Here is a 22,243-nt window from a genome sequence, read left to right on the forward strand (position 1 = left end):
AAGCTGATCGGAAAAGAATGATGCAAAAGTGATATCAAGGAACAGAATTTCTCTCTTCTGGTAGCATTTGTTTATATCTCTGTTTGGTGACTGTGTTGCCAGTAGGAGACATAATATGAGGTGTGACAAATATAGCATGTAAGCAGATTGGGTAGGTTTGGTAGAACAGAAAGAGGCTCCCTGCTGTAGCTGTCAATCTGAGAGCAGCAGCTGGGTCTTGGGGTAAATGTCAGAGAAAGACTGCAGCAGGGAGATAAAAACACCTCAAGGCCTGGAACTGAATAACAAGCTAAAGAGCACCGAAGGTTCTGCACCAGAGTCTCCTTATCAGCTAATGGCTGCAGCCATTCAGTGTAACTTGACTGAAGCTGTGTGTAAAAAGTTACCTGATTTTCATTTCTGTGTAGAATAACCTAAAGGACTGCACTGGTGGTTGTGCATGTGTTAGTCCATTTACTACAAATCACTTATGCTAACCTTTTTGCAAACCATACTGCTGTGTTTTATAAATTTGGATGTATATGTCTACTATTCCAGTATTCTGCTATTTTCCATTCATTTACAAATACTTTAAAGTTTCTTGAGTGGTTATTTTTGTTAAAGCCACATTGCTGCTGTGAGGTAATGCAGTACAGACTTCTCAAATCAACCTGTGATCAAACTGCATTAACATGCAACAAAAATGTACCATTTACTAAAGTTATCACATTTATCAATAGGTGCCTGAAACTGTATATAGTCTGTATTTAAAACTGTACAAACACACTATTGTCCTTGTATGTCTAGATATCCCATAACACTGCCTAGCTGTTATTCCTGATCGTTCTGTACTCTTCACTTCTCCTCTACCAGGACATAGAGAAGACCATGACAACAGCACTCCATGAGCTACGTGAACTGGAGCGACAGAACACCGTTAAGCAGGCTCCTGATGTGGTCTTGGACACCCTGGAACCCATGAAGAACCCAGTTAGCTCTGAGCCCGGCAGTCCACTGCACACCATTATGATCCGTGACCCAGATGCAGCCATGCGCCGAAGCAGCAGCTCCACCTCTGAGATGATGACCACCTTCAAGCCTGCTCTCTCCGCCCGGATGGTTGGGTCTCAGCTACGCCCCCCACCCATGAGGCCAGTGCGCCCTCCTCCAACCCAGCACCGCTCAAGCAGCTCCAGCTCTTCAGGCGTCGGCAGCCCTGCTGTAACTCCCACTGAGAAGATGTTTCCAAGTAACAATACGGCTGCTGGTTCTAATATGAATACATCCGGTGATGGTGGGGATAAATCTGGCACTATGTAGCAAAGGTGGAACCTGCTAAGTGAGAAGGTTATAAAGCTTCCCAAGTGAGGGGAAAGCTTATGGAAATGGGTGTCGATGTGTGACAAGCAGATATGGATATTTTTCTCTGTGTTTTCTGCCTGACTTAATTCATATATTCAGGAAGCTCCTGAAGCGAGCCTACAGTATGTTACCATGGTGATAAAGCGGTGGAAGAAGCTGTAGAGGTGTGATAGCATAAAGCTCCACTCTCTTTGAAACTTGATTTGTCTACAGTAGATGTGAATAAGAATACATGTATTTCAGTTTTACCTCAAGTTCAACAAAATCTGTGGCCATGTTCTCGTTCCAGAGATACATTGAATGCAAGTGAAGCAATACTTGTGTAAAATTCTGGTATTAGTCTCCACCCAGCGTACATTGTCCAGCGGATGTGTATGAAACACCTCATCTGGACTGGTGTAGACATTCAGGCTAAAATATCATGTCTGTTTACCATTTAGGTCAAAGGCCTTATGGCTCTACATACATACTTACTTGAAGTTTCCATGCTTTCTGTTTGTATTATAATACAGTGGATGTTCAGCAAAGTAAAAACATAGTGACGTTTTATACTTCTGCATGCAGGGTTTGGAGAAAATAAGGGAAACATTAAAGACGATGAGGGTTTTTTTCATATGGTCAGTGGAAAAGCTTGTTAATCAGTGGAAGCATAAAATATTAGTTTGAAATCTTATTCATGATGGTGAAAACATATATAATAATGAAGTTTCTGATGTCCAAATATTTAATCTAATACATGGGGATCATAACAGTATCATGTTTTAAATTTGCCATGTGTGTGGCAATGGTATCCTAAATGTCTTACCTGCAGTCCTCACTTCCTCTGGTAAAGATAAAGCTTCCTGGCATGAAGATGATCACTTAGACAGTACTGATCAGAGCTTAACAAAGCAAGTCCTCTTCAACCATGTACGGTTGGACAGTGAGCAGACTTAACATTGCTGTTTCCTTTTTTTTCCTCAATGTCCTGTATATTAAATGCAGAAAACTAATGCACCAACTAATTGTAGGAATCCTGTGGTAAACTTGTACATAATATATAGCTAGTAATTTTTGTAAGTGTTAATCTTGTACAGGCTGATACAGAAAAGGCAAAGGGTTGATGTGAACGGCACTTGAAAGGATCGCAACTAACCACAAAACATACTTTTAATCCTCAGTAAACAAGTATATTCTTTGGCTGTGTGAAATAGAGTTCAAATAATTTATCTTGCCTACTGTGTGCTTTGAATGCATTTGGTAACCATACTGTAGAAAACTGATTGCGGTTGAACACACCATAAAGGCTGAAGAAATGTTTCTCCATTATATTTTTGACACATTTGCTCATCTTGAAATAGTTTGCAGTTGTTCCTGTTCAAGTCTGATTTGAATGATTTTATTATTACATAAGAAATATTCAAGTGTACCCTGTGACAGTTCCTCTTTCAAATTTAAAATGTGATACTTACCCTGAGGAACTTGAGAAGTAGATGTTGTGACATACTGTTATCACAGCGGTTTCCTTCCTTCCTGCCTTTCTCTTATCTCTGTTGATAGATACAGTTATGCCTCGACTGTAGATTAATCCTTATTTTGTTGGAGGAAAACTAAACAGAGAACATTTCAGTGTTATACGTATATCTACTGTACCTTTTGTCATTCTAACAGCTCTAGTCCAGAGACCTTGTAACCTGCATCCCAAAGAGCCTGCTCTATTGTGCATGTTTTTGCGCTGTAATGTCTGACTCATATTATGCGGGAGTAACAATGGCTGTATGTGGTGCCTTGCCTTGGTAAAACGCACAAATTACTTAAATATTGGACTTAAAGAAAAAAAAAAACAGGCCTTAACAACATTTACGGGGGTTTGGAATGATGAATGAAGCCGCTTGTAGCAGTTGCTGAAATAGAAGTGAAAGAGAAATAACAAGCTTGATATCTTGATTGAGCATGTAAACCAGGCACTGATCCCACCGTCACTCTGCAGTCGTTCTGTACATTCTACAGTGTAACTGTACGCACTGTAAATTGAAAGTATTTGCTTGTTATCTGTTTTATTTCCAGACAGACACATACATATGCAGAGGTGGGAGGATTCTTTCTTAAGAGCAGAAAACTCATAGAGCCAGAAAAAGTCAATATACATTCAAAGTCATGCAGTGCACTGGCATCCTCTGCTGGTTCCTGCTGGTATTGCTTCTTGCAACGAAATGGTGGATGCCATCACCTTACGTGGGCATTATGAGTATGATCTGGAGCTACTTATTACAATCATTAAGCTCATCCATATAAATAGTTATTTTTTGTCTCTCTTGGTTACAGTTTTGCACCTGTTTAAATCTATGAAGATAATGTTACAAAAAAAAAGTTTATTGAAATACGAAGAAAGCACACAATTTCAAAAAGTGAAATTATCATCATTGTATTTAACTAGACTGTTTTATTTATAGACACTTGTGTAAGTGGAGCAGACAATTTGAGTGCCTTTTGTGCACAACATCAATTTTTATTGGACTTTTATATTTACTTTTTTAACTGTAATATTTTGTGTATTAGTTGTCATGTTTATTATAAACTGAAGTTACTTTTTTAGCGTTACTTTCTATTGCTACTCAGTCATCAAACCTACATAAATACACAAACACTCCAAGGAGTATATTGTGTTAAAATATTCCTCTTGAATTACAGAAGAATCATCATGAACTGCTCGTCTGTGCTTGGGTGATCCCTGAGGAATAGGAGTTATAAAAAAAAAAACTACTGTACACACAATCTACTGGTATACGGTTCAGTAGAATCATCTCAGAATATTTCTTTCATATTTTTGTTTTCCCTGTGAACTGCCTGTGCTGTGGTTGAGCCGTAAACTCTTGTTGTTCATTCTCCTTCCCTTTCAAAGCAAAAACATTGCAGTAACGTTGGCAACAGCAGGACTGATATGGACCCTCTTCTTGTAGAGGCTATAAGGCACTTGGTTCACTCTTATTTCCCCTACATGTGATGTACATGGACATTTTCTTTTCTGGAATGTATGCTGAAATGGGTAACATTATTTGTTTACTGACATGAGAAGACATTACGTTAATATTAAAAAAAAAAGTACATCACAGTAAGAGAGCGGACTGAGCGCCTGTCATGTTGTGAGGACCAGAGTGCGAGTCGCTGTCACACTGTTTACCTTCTCTTTAATTGTTTGTCTAGTGATGCTGTTTGTTGATGAGTGTCTGGTTGGTTGAAACCCTGTGATGTAATGTACACCATACCACTGACTGGATGTTGAAAACCCCCTGCATCCAAATAAAACCATTATTGCTCTGTGATCTGGATATTTCGAGTGTTTTTTTTTTGTGTGTTAAATCTGAAATCCCAAAGATAATACAGGTTAGGGAGACCTTTTTTTCTAGATATGTCTATGTTCTTTAGGCATTTTTTGCCTTTATTTGAAACAGATACAGACAGGAAAAATGAAGAGAGAGGAGTATGATGTTCAACAAGGGTACCCAGCCAGGTTTGAACTGAGGAGATTGCTGTCATATAGTATGTACAGTATCTTAACCACTAGGCCACCAGGACACCCCTTAGTCTCTGTATAACTGACCATACTTTAAATACAAGCACAATGTGTGAAAGCTAATTATCTTTGAAAAAAGTAGCATTATTATTGTGGGGGTTTTTTTTGTTTTTACAGCAGATGCAGAACAAGAAAACTTCAAATGGCAGATAGTAAATATTAATAATGTTAAAGGATAGCTTTGCAATTTTAAACTGTCTGTTGAGACACAAAGAGGGAATTTTTTACTAAAAAAGACTGGAAGATATCCACAACATTTGACTAAAGTGAAGTCTCATAATATCTTCAGATAAACTTTTGAGACACATTTTTTTGCACAAAACAAGGACAAAACAAATGCACTTAGATTAGAAATGCATTTGTAGGGGATCTTCTAATGGTCAGTATGTACATGAGGAACAATTGCTGTGAGAAAAACCTGTTCCAGTGTTTATATGGGAACCTGATTATTGTTTTAAGACAGACTTGAAAAACTGAACAATTTAAACATGAAAAGGGAGGGTGCTGGTATGACATTTAAGATTACTATTAAAAAACAAACAAAAGCATTAACATATATAAAATATAGTAACTTTTTTTAAAATACAAAACCAAAAGAGTAACCGACATGAGTCTGTACTTCATTCTGTGGCCACATGATGGAGAAACTGCAGCAGTGAAAGTATCCGATGAACATGAGCTTTCCATGAAGACTGCGTAGTCAGCACCCTGTTGATTTCTCTGTAAAGATTAGCAACAAGCATTAAGAGAACGCCCAGAGTTTTGTATAAATTAGATGGTTACAACGCCCCTTGAAATTGGCTTTCCAGTCCATTGGTCATAGAGCGTTACATCGGAATCTCACCCTGACAGAGCATAAACAAAATTCAATTTGTTCCACCTAAGAAATCCATGCTCATCAAGCAACTGTGTTCACATTTTTCAATACTCTGGAAGGTATAACACTTACTGACAAGTAAATATCAGCAGGTGAGCTTACTGTGTTTAGCAATGGATCTAGTGGATCTCACACATCAAGTTATAAAATCAATCTGGGATCTCCATTTATGTATTTCTATAAAGTTGAGAGATCAGACTTGAGGAATAATTGCATGAGCAATACTATTTTTTATCAAATACAAATTCACTTACTACTAAAATTAATTGCATATTACCTTTATCCATGAAGAAAGGAAATGCATATTGTGAACTAGAAAGGAAGAAATGGTCATTAGGATGGCATGAGAAAAGACGTGTGTTAAATTACATTAATTACAACAACAGAAAAAAACACAGACACTGATGACTCATTCTTCTGCGAGTGACATGAATTTAGTATCAACTTACAAGCTGCATAATAATCAGATCCTGAAGTACAACCCAGATTCTCCTTGATTGGTTACGGTCATGCTGCATGATAAAATTCTGGTTTTACAACTGATTCTGCTTCCTTTTATCGCCTAAAATTAATGAGCACAGTGGCACATCCCTGCTGAGCTTAGGCTCTACAGGACAAGGATGTCAAATCTTAGGACATACATTTTGGTTTTGCCCATGGAGAGTGGCTTTAGCACAAAGACAAACTGCCAATTTAGTGCAGGTTACTTGTAAAGAATAAAGAAGAAGAAGTGAAATAAGCTACGGACAAACAAATCTGCTGTTGTCTTTGCTTCCGCTGGCAAATACATTTTTTTGATGCCTCTCTGGGACGAGGTATGCATCATCAGTGAAGGACAGATGCTGCAGCTGGTTTGAAAAACATAAGTTGCATAAGCCCCCTCCAGTGGCCTAATTTGGCTTTTTGTCCATTCTAATTAATACGCAAATGAGAGCAAACTCTTCAATAACACATAATCTCTTAGCAGGATGGAATTATCATAACTTCCTGTTTCAACCTTCAGCTTCTCTCCCTTCACCTTTGCCTCATCAAAATAATTAATGGTTAAGCAGTTACATTCTTCAATTAAAAGCCCATTAAAAGCCCCAGAGGACCAGTAGTGAGCTGTAGATCATTCATTTTCATAATCAGAATAGAACAATGTAAACAAGGGGAAATCATGTTTAATTTATTTCATGTATTTCCATATTACATGCACTTCTGTGTGTTGAAATAGCAATTTTTACATTTTTACCACAAGCTGTATCACAATGAATAATAGAGAGACACGATGTATTGTATGGTGACAGAATAGTTACAATGTACTGTACAATTGTGGTAGCTGAGACATGGATGTGGAAAGGTCTTTCATTTAACATCATTTCTAATGAAATCTATTACAGCACAAAAATGAATCATCAGGGCCAAAATAATAGTTTGTTCTGGGAATTTGACCAAAAACAAAAAATAATTTCATGACTTTGCTGAGTTGTACTGAGGCAATCATTGAGCAGACATACAGTGCAGAGTTAAAATGTATATTTGATTTCAGCATTTACTCATCCCCAACAACTTAAAGTGGTTGGGGAGGGGTTCAGTGCCCTGCTCAAAGATACTTTGGCCAGATACATGAATGTTTGAAGGGAGTAAAACCAGACTTTTCAGCTGAGGAAGAGAGAGAGAGAGAGAGAGAGAAAGAGAGAGAGATAGAGATAGAGAGAGAGAGAGAGAGAGAGAGAGAGAGAGAGAGAGAGAGAGAGAGAGAGAGAGAGAGAGAGAGAGAGAGAGAGAGAGAGAGAGAGAGCTTTGGTTGGATCCATCCAGATATTGCTTGCAGGAGGGAGACAGGGGAGTTTCCTATGAAAAGATGAGAACATGAGGCTTTTTCATTTTTCATAGTTTGTCTCAGTGTGTCAGGCAGATATCAGTGCTGCAGTGATCCCTCAAATACTTAATACCTTATGCTGTAGGGCAATCAATAATTTTACTTTGATGCATTTTCATAAAAATTTCTGACCTCACTCAGAATACGGAACATCTTATCAGTTTCTGTGCATTTATGAAAAAAGTCACATCACGACTCGCCTCATCAAGCATGAATGGAAAAGGAACGTGAACAATCATCAGACTTTCAAGGTAATAGCAGACGGCAACACCTCTGAATCCGGTGACATTTCCAGCTACGCCTGTATCTTTGATGTGCGGGGATGCAGCATGGTAGTGCATACTGTATATGGCATGCATAATAAATTAAACCCAAAGACACAGAGCAAGTCGGCCTGGTTTGTTTCCCTGTTCCATGAACACCCTCACACACAACACATTGAAGACTAGATGGCATACCACACAAAATCAATATACACACAACTCCTGATAATACATCCTGACAACAAACACAAGCACATAGATTGCACATTAAAGCTCTGAGAACTTATTGCTCCTTGTTTATATTTATGATGTTTTTGCAGAGGCATGTCAAATGTAGCTCTGCAGTGATATTGGAACTTTGAAGTGAAGTTTTTGAAGAAGAGAGATGCCAACACTGAGGCCTGAAGCAGAGCTGAACCTGCATTACGACACAACCCTTTGATAGCATATTTGTTTATTTGATTCAAGTGAAAACAAATGACCCCAATAATATGATTAGTAACAAATAGCTTTCATCTTGTGGCTATTTGTGGGATAGATGGTCTTATTTGTTGTTACTACACATAACGATTAAATGTCTTATTGGATACTTCATTGATTCTCTATTGTTGATGCAAATGTTCCTGGAAAGCAGAGAATTAATTTATTACTCATGAGTTTGATAACCCAATGCAGCTACCTGAATTGTAGACAGTTTTTCTTTTCAACCATACCGCTGTAGGTCACACGGCTTTTACAAACTGCATAAATATCACTATTATATTTATCTTTTGAAATTCAGATTCAGTGTCCTTGTACCCGACAAGGACAAGGTACCATGAACTGACAAACATTACAGTCTGCCTCACGACAATCTCTCTGATCTTTTGCGTCTCTCTATAATGTCCTAGCAGAAATTCCCAAACCCATCATAAAAATCATGATAAAATCCTAAATATATTTTGAATATAACTAACCACACCAAATATATTTGAAATAAGACTGATTTCAGAGTTACTGTATATGTGATATGTATATTGTTTCAAATAATTAGAATATAAACTAGCATTACAATTCAACCGATCGGGAAACTAATATGGTGCGTTTAGTCACTGATTGTAGTGAACATCCTGTATAGTCTAATTAACAGTCCATGGTTAACAACAATTTATAGCAATTAATTCAAACAAAGTTTCAATTAAGTGCATGCTCACATACAAAGGACATGACTGCAGATAAGGACGTCTACCAGCTCAACACCTGAATGGATTTCAGGATAAAATATTCATGTAACCTGTATAATACATTGTGTAAATATAGAATTTCTGATGAGAATATATTGTGTCAATTAAAGTCACTTTGTTACAGATGAGTAATTCAATTCAGTTCCATTCCACATGCTCTGAGTAATGTGAGTTAAGTACTTTGATCATTACAAAGAAGGCTGTAAAATAAAATACAGTTTGTCCACAAAAGATGAGAATTGATAGAAGAAATGTTCTTTTTCCTTCATCCCTCGTCTATTACTTTCAAAACATATTGTAGTAAATATTAAAGGCATCAAAACCAAAATGCTTCATAAGGGGAGAAATAGCCAAAAATATTCTTATATTTTTGCTGCTGAGGTTCTTTGCAAATTATTTCCACTGCATCAGGGGGTACAAAACACTAAACACGTTGTTGTTGTCATTTGGCTCCTGTTAAATGAAACTGAAACACAATTTTAACAATGTAGAAATAATACACACACAACACATGAAAGAATAATCAAGAATCAATCACTAAAGCAGAGCTCTGTCATTGGCATCTTCAAGGACAAGGCTATCTGGCCTATTAAAGTCCATTGTTTAACACCAGACGCAGCTTTGACTTCATCTGTTTGCACTCATTTCCCACAGCTCCTGCCATTGTTAAGATCCCAGACAGATCCAGCCCTGCTCACTGGCTAACACAGGACTGGATGACTCACATGCTAAGAGCCTCATTAGATAGAGATGTACATGTGGAGAATAGATAACAGTTTAAGAATGATAAGGCAAAGTACAGTACAGTCCTCCGACAGCATGTATGTCATGGTGCAGATGTTTCAGACAAAGCCACTGTTAATGTGTACATATGAACCACAAATCACCCTCAGCCTTTGGACTGAATGTTAAGCTTCGCAGTTTGACATCCCGGGATTTATGTTCACATGCAACAATTTTGAATTTGCAAAATACTTTTAATCCTGCAGGGATTTAGTTTCACATGAAAGCCCGTTTTTCCTGGGCATAAGGAAGTTAATGAATATTTTTCAATGATCTATAGTGTGTTTGTTGGAACTTGCTTTAGGCACATATTTAAGTGAAAAAGGCAATACAGATTTTCTCCCTGTCTGCCACTGTATACTCCCATCATTTGAACCATATTTCAATCATAGCAACAGGCTACTACAACGCTGCATAAAATCATGAACCTGAACCTCAGTTGCAGTTCCCTTGATGTATTTCTTATGTGTGATGCTTGTTTTAATCCATATCAAAGTACTACAGATGCTGCACTTCACCAGAGAAAAGCTGGACAAGATTTCCTCACAGCTTTCTTTCTCATGTGACATGTTAGTCGGGCCATATTCCTGCATAACTTCCAAGAACAGGGGTCATTTGGAGAGTTTTTTCTACCTTAATAAACTTAAAGGTTGCCTGATTCCTCTAAAAAGCTAAGAACTAATCACCTTTCTTTTGTTATTAAATAGCCTTGAAATAACAAAGAATTTGTCTTTCATGTTCTCAAAGAAGTAAGATGTGATGAAGAAAAATCTATATTTTTTATGATTTCAATATGACAAACTCTGGCTGCCTTCAATTGACCCCCTTCTTAAGAAATGAATAAATCATAACCCCTGCTGTTGAGATAATTTTCTTATTCTCTGTTCACTCGGGGTGACAGGAGTATGAAGGCTTTAGATACGCTAAAAAATCTTCACCAGCACTCTTAGGAAAGATTGGTGGAGACCATTTGTTTGATATTATCTGTATAATGATATGAGGAGAGAGTTAGAAAAAAGCCCAGAATAACGAAAAAAACCTAACTTGACAGGTATAGTCTCACGTTACATCAGAAAACATTTAATGTACTGTAGATAATCCTTAAACACACAGATTCAGTAATAAAACGCTGCACTGAAAAGCACATTTAAAAATTCCAGACTGAAATAGACCCTGAGTAAAATACCTGGTAATGGGTTTAATCTGTAACATAATACCTGAGAACATGAAACGGAGTCTCAAAGGCATTCAGTACATCATGTCATCTTGCTAATATAAGCATGTAATTACTGCTTGGCTGAGCATCCACTAAATGAACATTCCCGGTTTCCAAACCCATCAAAATGTCTTAGCAGAGTGCTGGAAGAGGACAGTGGTTTAACTCCAGCTTGCATAATCTGATACAAAGCAGCCTTTAAGTCCATTCAGTATGATTTATCCGTGTGTCAGTTCATGTGTCACTGTTATATCAATTCTGCATAAGTATTTATTGTAACGTGGTTCATATTTTGTGGTGCTTTAAAACAATTTTGTGTGGGCATTTACTCATTCAGTATAAGTCTGCAGAATTCAAAGCATGGGCCATGTCTTTTGTGATTTAAGTAAGAATAACAACAAATAAGTAAGAATAAATGAAGGAGCACACACACAACTGAAGATATTGTCTCAATATAAAGACTTCAATCAGGAGAAGTCAAAGTAAAGCTGCATAATATTATCTTTGGCTGAATGAATTCAGTTAATCAGACCTAACACCATAAATTGAAAAATAGAAGCCTGATTAGCCTTGACATTTACAATTTTATTGACACCTGACACATTTTGACTTCCTTGCTGTGTAAGGGGCATGACATTAGTCACAGAAGAAAACATGAATGGTAGAAAAATTATCTGAATAATTCTCATCCAAAAACAAAAAGGGAGATGATAACATGACATGACAGCAACCTATTACAAAGGCATGTCATTTTCTGTGACAATTCCTGTGATAAATGCCAAACAGCTGTGCAAATTAAAGGTCTCATCCTCTTCTGCAGGAAAAGCCTTGTGACCAAATTGTTTGGTAATGTTATAGAGACTGTGCGGAAAGAGTCATTATTGCTTTGGTAACACTGTGAAATGATTTAATTGACCAAAGGCTCCAGGCATTTCATTATCCAAACCACCAGGAAAAATCCAATTACTGCACATACAGTACCGGTCAAAAGTTTGGACACATCTTCCCATTCACTTGAATGAGAAAGTGTGTCCAAACCTTTGACCGGTACTGTAAATTCATCTGAATATTCATGTGACTGAATAATCACATTCAAGCACACATGTGACATGGTCCAACATAAATACATTTACATGATAATGTCTTGTTGTCTGGTGTAAATCTTACATTACATTACTGAATATCTGTGATGCAGTGTCTGTGCTGCTGAATAATCAGTTAACAAGCAAGCTGTGAAGAGTATGTTGCTCTGTATATGCTGCTGGTATGCGTCATGGAGAGCCTGCCCATGTTTGATAATATTTTCATTTTTTTAATCAATTGTGTGATTGTACTATGGTGAACGAAGAAAATAAACAAAAGGTTATCAGAATTTAAAATTGGACCCATCTGTCCCTGCCAAATGGATTGGCAGGTCCTTCAATACACAGACAAATCAATTTTAATTAAGTTGTTAATGTTTTATGAAGGTTTTAATGGTTTGTTTAAATGAGCAATGTTTGTAAACAAATTATACAGACTTATAATGATCAGTTTTGACACATGCTTTTTTCTGTAAGTCAGTTATTTCCAATATGTGTGTAAATATGCCTGAAATATAGTCCAAATTTACTGATTGGGCTTTTAAGTTGTGGTCAAACCTTAATGGAAACTCATTTCATGTGTGCTGATTCCTTCCTTTTAGAATATCAATTTGTTTAACAGCATCAGCCGGATTCAGCTGTGACATGCAAGCATGCAAACATGAAAATACAGTATGATTGTATAAAAAGGATAGACTGAGTTTACAAAATGATGTTTCTGAAGATGGTTGGGTTATCTTGGTGAGCATTTTAAACAAAGAAATTGTCACATCCCCGCTGTGGATTTACACACATTTAACGTGCAACATGTATGCGTGTCTTGGGAACAATAGAACCCAGAGTGCAGAGATATGGACCACTTAGTGGCTTGTTAATGACACAAGATCAATGATATTGAAGACTATAATTGCCACAGGCTACAAGCTGTCAGTTGGAATACACCAGTGCTTTGTGCCACAGATCAACTCAGAAATGTCTCTTTACAGACAGTGTCTTTACCTTCAAGGTCAGCATTTCATCTGAGGGCTCATTACCATCTGCACAACATTTACTTTGTATTTCTTGTCTGTTCTGAGAGCTTAAATTTATGTTGTTTTGAGGCTGAGGTTGTCTGAAAGAAATCATTTCTTGGGGGGTTTTCATGTTCCTCCGATGGTGCAGTACACCCATTACAGGTCAAGTAAGAGAATGAAATGGCAGGGTTGGCAGAACATTTTAAACTCAATTTTGATGTCATGTAATGAAAGGAGATGTCAAACAAACATTAACTACCTTCTCTTCATGCACTCAATCAAGGATATACAACTGACAATAATGTAAAATACAATCATAGCAGACAACAAGATCCCTGTCACTGACTGTAATTGTGAGGAGTGAGAAAATATGATATTAACATAGGGAGTAATTGAAGTGGGATGTTTTATAGGTGGTCATGGGCCTCTGGTAATAGCTTACCGGTGTGAAAGTTCCTTACAATACTGTATGCTCACTGTCTGTGAGGCCCCTTAAAAGCCTGCTAATCATTTTCCAGTTCAAGGACAAGATGTTATGATAACTCCACAACGCAAGTGAAGGGATTGTTTAGTTTAAGACTTTTCCATCAGTAACATCAAGAATCTGAAACCAACTGTCAAGGATACACACATGTATTCAATAGTAACATTGAAAGTGGTTAAATATTTTTGTATACTGACACTTGCCATCCAGGATCATTTGTCTCCTTATCAAATGAAATGAAAACTAGCAAGGCTGTCAGGATAGAGGCACCACATGTAAGTCCATTTTTATGGAATTCTCATTTCCATTCTCAGATTTCCTGGTTGTAGTCATAGTTAGATTTAATATAGTTTAAATTTTGAGGGGTTGACTTGATAAAACGAAATACAAACATCTGGTAAAGTCTTGTCTTATCTTTCCTTCATTCAACCTAGTTCCCTTCAGTGGTATCTAAAAATGCAGTCTTTACAAAATCATTATGGCTTTTTTGATCTTTCAGCTTAATTCTTAACTGAAGCTTGCCTGTGCTTTTTTCTACAGTTTTTCTATAGTGTCTTACATAACAAGCAACCCTGAATAATCATAGATTGTTCAAAATTGGTTCACTCTCAGTACTCATCATTAAAAAGTCTTTAAACTATGATGGGACTCACTACATTTAAACCGTTAATCATGTTCATCCTGGTGATTTGGTTTAATGAAGCTTTTACCTGCTATTAAAACACTATAATCATCCAGAAATAAAAGTCGATTGGCATTTAGAATCATACGGCATCTTTTATAGACATTTCAAAAAACAAGTGAACATGGAAACCAGTGCAGTGCTATACCAAAAGTTTTCAGTACAATGCTTAATTATACAAATGCTTTTGTTTTACCATTTTGTTGACATTTATTCCAATTTATCAAACAATTAAAAAAATCTGTTTAGATTGTACAGATTCATGAAATATTCATTAAACAAATTAGGTTTAGGGTTTCAGGGTCAATAGTGCAAAAAGTATTTTGGCAATAGGCCTATTATTCTGTAATGTACATGTGATACAATATAAGTTATACAGTGACAGCCTTGAACGTATGAATCCTGTTCTTCTTCTTCATGGATCACGGATGAGCAGCAGGACATAAATCTGTAACTCGCACTCAGCGGAAGTCGTCAAATGACGTAAGAAGAGTCCTGCATCCTGCATCCCTTCGAGCGGGACTTTGTTTGTTGTTGACCGCTCAGATAAAAAGTTGTGTAACATTCTCTTATAGCTGCTTTTTTATTTAGCAGACATGGCCCTGCAGACTGAAACGGATTTACCACCTGGCCTTGCATGTCTGAAAGTAAGTTGTAGCCATATTTATTTTGAAATGTGCCTGTTTTGCTAACATGCTGGCTAATAGCCGCTTGCTAAATTAAAACTAGCTAAATGAATACCCAAACAGCTACATCCATGGAATAACTTACCCCTTGGACCTTAACCTAAAAGACGAGTAACGTAACCTTTTCATAGCAATTGAATGTGTTCATCCAGTGCTATTATCTAGTACAGTTGACTGGTGTGCTAACAATTGCTCGTGTAACATTAGCTAACGTTACTTAATCTTACAGCTACAACGCAAACAGATTTGTGATTTATATTAACAAAACAAGCTAAGTAAAGGTTATCGTTCGTGGCACATAAGCTGGCGTTAATGTCAAACCTGTCCGTTCAAAATGTATAACGTTATTAAGTCAATGTTTAACGTTAAATAAAGCAACCCAAAACGTTTAATACGATGCGATACGAACTTTTATTTGTCAGTTTGAAATGAATTAAATTATTAATTGCGTTCTTAGGCAGCTCCGTTTAAGAGGTTTAACTTACACACAGATTAAACAAGCAGTTACACAGATGACTCTTTTCATTGACGTACAAAAACACATCAAACAGTCATACATATCACATCATAACCTCTGGATTCAGATCTCAGTTAGCAGCGTACTGATTTTGGTTTAGCATCAGGATAGATTGATGTAGCCTATAAAATAATTCTTCAGCATGTTGCGTTTAAATTGAGGGATACTAAATCGCCTGTTAGAGGGTAGAAGTTGCCACTCTCCGTTAATACTACCCTGCTAAAACAAATAATTAAACTACGTAAACATAACTTAGTTAGCAGGTAAGGGTGATATCAGGTAGCTCATTTATTTTGGGAAACTTCAGTTAACGTTATGTATCATGACAGTAACGTTAAACCAAGTGCTAAACATTGTCCAACACCATATTGACATATTCCATGACATGAGCAAGGATGAAGTTATTATTTGTATTGTATAATTAAGCTAACCTAATGTAGACGGATGACAAAGGAAAAACCAACATAAAGTGTCTTAGTAAGGTGTTGGGTTGCCTTGGTATTGATTCTACAAGTCTCTGAACTCTTCTGGAGGGATGAACACCATTTTTCCAAAAGATATTCCCTCATTTGGTGTTTTGATGATGGTGGTGGAGAGCGCTGTCTAACACGTCGGTCCAAAATCTCCCATAGGTGTTCAATTGGGTTTACCTCTGGTGACGTGAAGGCCATAGCATATGATTCACTCATCAAACCATTCAATGACCCTTCATTCCCTATGGATGGAGACATTGTCATCCTGGAAGAGATTATTCCCATCAGGATAGAAATGTTTCAGCATAGGATAAAGGTGATCACTCACAACAATTTTGTATTGATTTGCAGTGACCCTTCCCTCTAAGGGGACAAGTTGGCTGAAACCATGCCAGTAAAATGCCCACCAGCATAACAGAGCCACCAGATCCCCTCACTGTAGGGGTCAAGCATACAGACTTGTATCCTTCTCTTGGTGCACAGCATACATGCACTTGCCCACTTGTTGAGAATATAGTGCAGGATGACTCATCTGGCCATATTACTTTTTTCCACATCTCTGTAGACCAGTGCCTATGGTTTTTGCACCACTGAATTCTCAAACGTTCATCTTTGTTATGAGGGGTTTATGTACTTGAAGAGTTGCTCTTCTGTTTTTCGTTTCATATCGCACTAATGCACGAGCATCAAGGTCATCAAATGTGCGCTGGCGACCACAACTTCTGACCCTATTTACTGATGTCTTTCCCGTAAATCTAAATGCAGATGTTACTTTAGTCAGTTTGACTGAAGTTCCTGCCATCTGTGCCCCAACAATGAACCCTCTTTCAGAGTCACTTAGATCTTTTCTTCTTGCCATCTTGATACAAAATGAGAATTAACTGGGCCTGTTAGCATTTTTATACATGTACACAGAGCAAGATTGGATGTTAATTGCTTAATTGTACCATGCAGTGCACCCGTGAAGAAGCATCTGCATTCATTATGTTTATCCACTCATTTATTCATGTTTTTATTTTATTACGCTGAAATAAAAAAATATTTAGATTCTAAAATGTTTGAATAAATTAATGCTATATGTTTGAAATTGGAGCTACTCTGTTGAGAATGTTTATGCTAGTTAAGTTTTGCCCCAGAAATTGTCATTCACAGGCCAGCCTGTCACGATGATGTCATGATGTATCATTACCAGGCAATTTTTTAAAAGTTATTGACAAACAATTAATTATTAGTTGAATTGTTTCTGTTTTTGATCAGTGTTTTTCTCATCTACAGAATGTTGATGCCCTGCTTCGGTGTCCCATTTGCTTCGACTTCCTCAATATTTCAATGATGACTAAATGTTCCCACAACTGTAAGTAAGAAGCAGAGCAGCTTTTAGAGGAGTTATTGTACTAATTACTGTTCATGAAGTTTAGCAAAAACTTAAGCATATGAGGGCAACACCATGAAGTGACTCGCAGATGAGATTCTTTTGAAAAAATAAAAAGTCTGGGGAAAAAGTGGCTTGTGACGATCATTCAGGGGGCTTATCATAGAGAAAGAGTTGAACATTTTAATTATTAGAGATGTCTTTTCAAATGAGTGTAATATTTTTGCTGTGTGTGTTTGTCGGCCACTTGTTTAAACATGGTTTATATTAACTTTGGTTTCGTTATCACTGCGAGTAAGTGAGCCATACAATAGTCATGACAGTGTGTCCTTCTGGATCCAACATCCTGCTGTTATATTTGGGTTCATGAGTTCAACATCAGTTGAGTGAGTTCCCTGCTTAAGGTGATCCAAGTTTATTATAGGTGGATGCATCTTTGCCTACATCTCTTTATGTCCATAGATTCTGCATACTTTTTTGCTTCACGTGGCTGTGATTGAGCCACACTAGAGCCTCTTCATATGTGGACCGAAAACAGTTGTGTGCATTAAAGAGAAAAATATTTCAAGTGTATTTTTTTACATATTATTCAGTACAAATTAATGCTGACTAACAACTTTGGAAAAAAAGGAAGTTATCTACCTGTTCGCCAACAGATTAAATATAACATATATTTTGTTTGCATTTCATTTTACAGTTTGCTCCTTGTGCATCAGAAAATTTTTTGCCTATAAGTTGCTGTGTCCAGTTTGCAATGCAGTAAGTATAAATTTGACTTGAATTTGTAAAGTTTCATTTGCATAATCATCACGGTCACTATCTCAAGAGGGATGACATATTTGCAGGTGATTTTTTGGTTATTTATTGTATTAATCTAATAAAGGAGACAGGTTTCCTTCATATCTCGCCTTTTCTTTTCTTTTAGCAAGCAACAGAACAAGATCTAAGAAACAACCGTTTATTGGATGACTTGGTCATAAACTTTCAAACGGCAAGGTAATCATAACGCACATTACAAATGACCACTAAACTGTCTTATGTCTGAAAAGTGTCTCTGCAAATGGACCTGAATGCACACTGCATCAGTAGCTGTTTTTAAAAGGGTTACAATTATCTGTGTGAATGATATAAAATAAGAAATATAGGCAACTGCATTGCATGGTGATGATGAATACTGTCCTAATCACTCACATTTGTCAGCATAAACAAGTCAGAAAACCAAAACACTTGGTGTTGACTGATTTAATGGAACATAGCGTTAGTTCAGGCAGAGCACTGAAGTCGCCGGCATGTCAGGTGATTTGCGTCAGCTGTCACAACATTTTAGCATATTGATGCATCAGTAAGCTAAAAATATACAATCATGTTCATACAAGTGTTTATGGCGGCCTTTCTAAACTGTCAGTGCTCACCATTACTCTGCTGATTCCCAACACTGATTGCTGCTACAACTCCACTCCAAAGTCCTCCTTATGTCACTGAAGCTTTGGTATTATTATCTTGCTAATGTTTATTCTCATGTGTACTATATATATATATATATATGTGTGTGTGTGTGTGTGTGTCTAATGCTGTATTCTTAATTGAAGATTAGTTCTTGTTGCTGCTTTGATTCTTTGAGAGTTCCCGTAGAGAGCAGAGCCTTTTCCACTAACTCTGTAACCATTTGCAATTAATGGCCAGTTTTTTGATACGTGTCTCTGACTGAACTGGCTTGTTGGTCCTTAATGAGCAATGATACTTTAATTTATCATCAAGTACTGTTCAAGTATTTTTTTATGGCTCTTTGAAGGCCAGCACTGATTAAGAACAACTTCTGAGCAATTCCTTTTGATACAGCCATTTACAAAGTACAGTAGTTTTTATTTTTAGGGTGATTATTTTCAGTTCTTTTGCCTTCAGACATAGACTAATAGAATAATAAAAGTGGCAGATCAGGGAATAGGACTACAATGACAACCATTTAAAACATCTTGAAGAGAAAAAAAGAATTGAAGAGAAAACTATTACTTTAGTGATTTCAGGGGATCCCATTGTTATTGAGAATATTACAGTATATACACAAGGGAACCAATTTCCGTTTACTTCGCATTGGTTTACTTCGCATTGGTTTACTTCGTTTAACAGCATTGGAGAAACACTTATAATGGCCTTTCAGTAATCTATTTCTGAATTAAGGCTTTTCTGCAAATCCAATGGGGATTTTGTTTTCATTAACTGAGGTCAGCCAAGGTTGTATTGTAGTTATGTGTGTGTGTTGTGTTGCTTTAGGGCTGATATTTTTTCATTACAGCAGGATGTAGGCATAGGGAGCGGTGACTAGAGCTGGTCTAAAGGAAATTTCCTGGTACTTAAAATTCGTTTTCTCCAGTGACACTATCACAGCGTAGGTAAACATTTCCTTACATTTGAGTGTCTTGTTATTGGTAGAAGTGGCCACATGGGTGCAGCTAGCCATATGCCTGCAGTCGCTGGTTGTCTGAGGCAGACTAGTAAGTGTTGAGCTGTTTTCTTGCAGTGTGACAATTGTTTGGTAAAGAGATAGAAATAAACTAATACTGACAATATTAAGATACAAGAACAACAGAACAGCCTTTAGGATGTCATCCTTTAGGATGTATATTTTGTTTAGCTCTTGCTATTTTAGAAACAGATAACAGTCTGAGTTTTATGGGTGATCCACGTTTTAGCGTTCCTTTTAATATTTGTTCAGGAAAAACATGAAAAAAGCCTGGTTAATGGCTTTGTCCCCAACAAATAAATTCATAAACTAAAACTAAAGTCATCTGAATTGTTTCTTTAATATCTGGGTTGATGTTGATATAAAGCCTGAGTGCTGTTATTGGTCAGGAAGCCATGATGTTGCTCCCTTTTCATCAATCACCTCAATGTTATCAACACCCAGAAAGTTCTCCCTTCAAACTGTAAACCCTCTGATTGTCATCGCCGTTGCGAATGAGTGGCTTTCGCAGCTGCTCTTTCTCCCATTTTTTAATTTCCTGTTGTCTAGCACTGAGTGTCTGAAAAATAGGATTCCTTGATAGGTGACTCTGTCATAAAGTATTGTTGTTATGTAGCAATAGACTTGTCTCAAACAATTTTGTTTTGGATGAGTTCCTTTGCTCTGAAATAAATGTCCCAAATGTAATAGTATTTTTGTTTTAGATTCCATGTTTTGGTCTGTGTAAAAACTTTGTACAGAGCATGACAGGGGAGAATATTTGAGTTACTATAGCAGCCTATGGTTGCTAGGTTTTCTGCATTAGCAAGCAGGCTATTTGTGGATTGCTTCCTTTCACATTTTTCATTGTGAAACTTTGTGGACAACATAGCACTAAGTAGCTATCTGCAGATTGCACTCATATACTGCCATTAAACTAGAGGCCTATTTCTTTAACAAACAATTAGCTGTTATTGCAGTGACACAGGTTTATATTGTCACACTAACCAGTCATCTTTCCTCTCACTCAGTACACACATTTACTTAGGTGGAAGTGGATCTTATACATTGAGACGTAGATACACTGCTATGTCATTTAGTTAATCACCAAGGGCACAGTGCCCCTTTCTGTTGTGGATTCAGTACATTTTGTTTTCTTGAACTCTGTCATTGTGTTTTATAATGGGCTAGTACAGTACCCTCAAACTTTTTAATAGTAAATTGCTTTTTTTTAAAGTAGGTATTGGAATAATAAATAATAACCTAATTGCATTTTTTCATAAAACAAGTGGAAAAACACGTTTTTCAATACATTGTCACTAAAGTAATGTATGTTTTCATTCTACATTAGGGTTGAATAATAATTGAGGTATCGTTTATTGTGAGAAATGTGGACAAAATAATCGTTAAAAACCTTTACGGGTGTGTAGCTCAACATATACACTGTGTGTGTTTAAGGTCAGTAAGTTTAGAAATTCTATAGCTGTGCATTTAAGACCCCTTTCTATTTGTAAAAGGTTATTAACAATCAACTTGTAGAGGGAATCAATATGACAGGACAACTTAAATTCAATTAGTATGTGTAATTTAAGAAGGTGGTATTGACTGGCTTTTAGCTATTTTGGTTACTTCAAGTCTAGACCTGGAGGATCAATATGCTTTCAAACAGTGCCTAAACTCAGGGGTTCATTCTGTTATACAGTATTTCACATATCTGACAACTGTTTTATTGATGTAAACCAAACTTTTTTTTAAAATCATTTTTTGTGTCCTGTGTCATTTAGTGTTAATAGGTAATGTTTAAAAACACTCCAACACTCCAAATCTATTGAATTCTTATCTACTAGAAAGACCTGGTCCATTAATTATGAATGGCCTGAGTCTCCTTTCTGCTGCTCAAAAATGAATTGTAGATACAATGAGGTTGAACTGTTGTGTATCTTTAGAATGTAATTTAGTCATGCTTAAGCACACCTTGAATCTTATATTTGAGGAGGAACTATGAAATATGTTTAATACAATGTCAGTGCTGGAATGAGGCAACAACAACAATGGAATGGCTGTTCAGTTAAGGTCTTATCGCTGAAATTATTAAATGTTGTAAGAATAGTGATACACTGGCCCCAAAAAGTATTTGGACACTTAAGCCACACTTAAATGCATGCATTTCATTGCATAAAATGTCAAAGCAAATGGCATTTATTTTAAAGAATGATGGCGCACACACACTTATCAAGCAAAATATTCCACAAAAAGAAGTTTATGTTTTTAAATGATAAACATACAGTTCAAAGTGAAGACAAAAAATTGGATACCCAATAGTGGCTTCACTAAAGATCATAGTTTCAGTGTTTTAGTATTTAGTTTGCCATCC

The 22,243-nt window shown here is 36.7% G+C and overlaps 2 protein-coding genes across 6 annotated transcripts in view; both read left to right on the top strand.

Annotated features, from left to right (window-relative positions):
- Positions 1-4,643, top strand: part of srgap3 (SLIT-ROBO Rho GTPase activating protein 3) — a 60,633-nt gene extending 55,990 nt beyond the window's left edge. For both annotated transcript variants that reach the window (XM_044349298.1, XM_044349299.1), the window contains exon 22: positions 853-4,643. In XM_044349298.1, coding sequence (XP_044205233.1) covers positions 853-1,299 — 447 coding nt within the window. In that variant the 3' untranslated portion in view covers positions 1,300-4,643. The remainder of the gene's footprint in view (positions 1-852) is intronic.
- Positions 4,644-14,859: 10,216 nt separating this feature from the next.
- Positions 14,860-22,243, top strand: part of rad18 (RAD18 E3 ubiquitin protein ligase) — a 35,808-nt gene continuing 28,424 nt past the window's right edge. For all 4 annotated transcript variants that reach the window (XM_044349678.1, XM_044349679.1, XM_044349680.1 and 1 more), the window contains exons 1-4: positions 14,860-15,028; positions 17,333-17,411; positions 18,127-18,188; positions 18,355-18,425. In XM_044349678.1, the coding sequence (XP_044205613.1) occupies positions 14,978-15,028; positions 17,333-17,411; positions 18,127-18,188; positions 18,355-18,425 (263 nt within the window). In that variant the 5' untranslated portion in view covers positions 14,860-14,977. The remainder of the gene's footprint in view (positions 15,029-17,332; positions 17,412-18,126; positions 18,189-18,354; positions 18,426-22,243) is intronic.

This window comes from Thunnus albacares, chromosome 4 (genome assembly GCF_914725855.1).
Source record: "Thunnus albacares chromosome 4, fThuAlb1.1, whole genome shotgun sequence".
NCBI classification, from domain to species: domain Eukaryota; kingdom Metazoa; phylum Chordata; class Actinopteri; order Scombriformes; family Scombridae; genus Thunnus; species Thunnus albacares.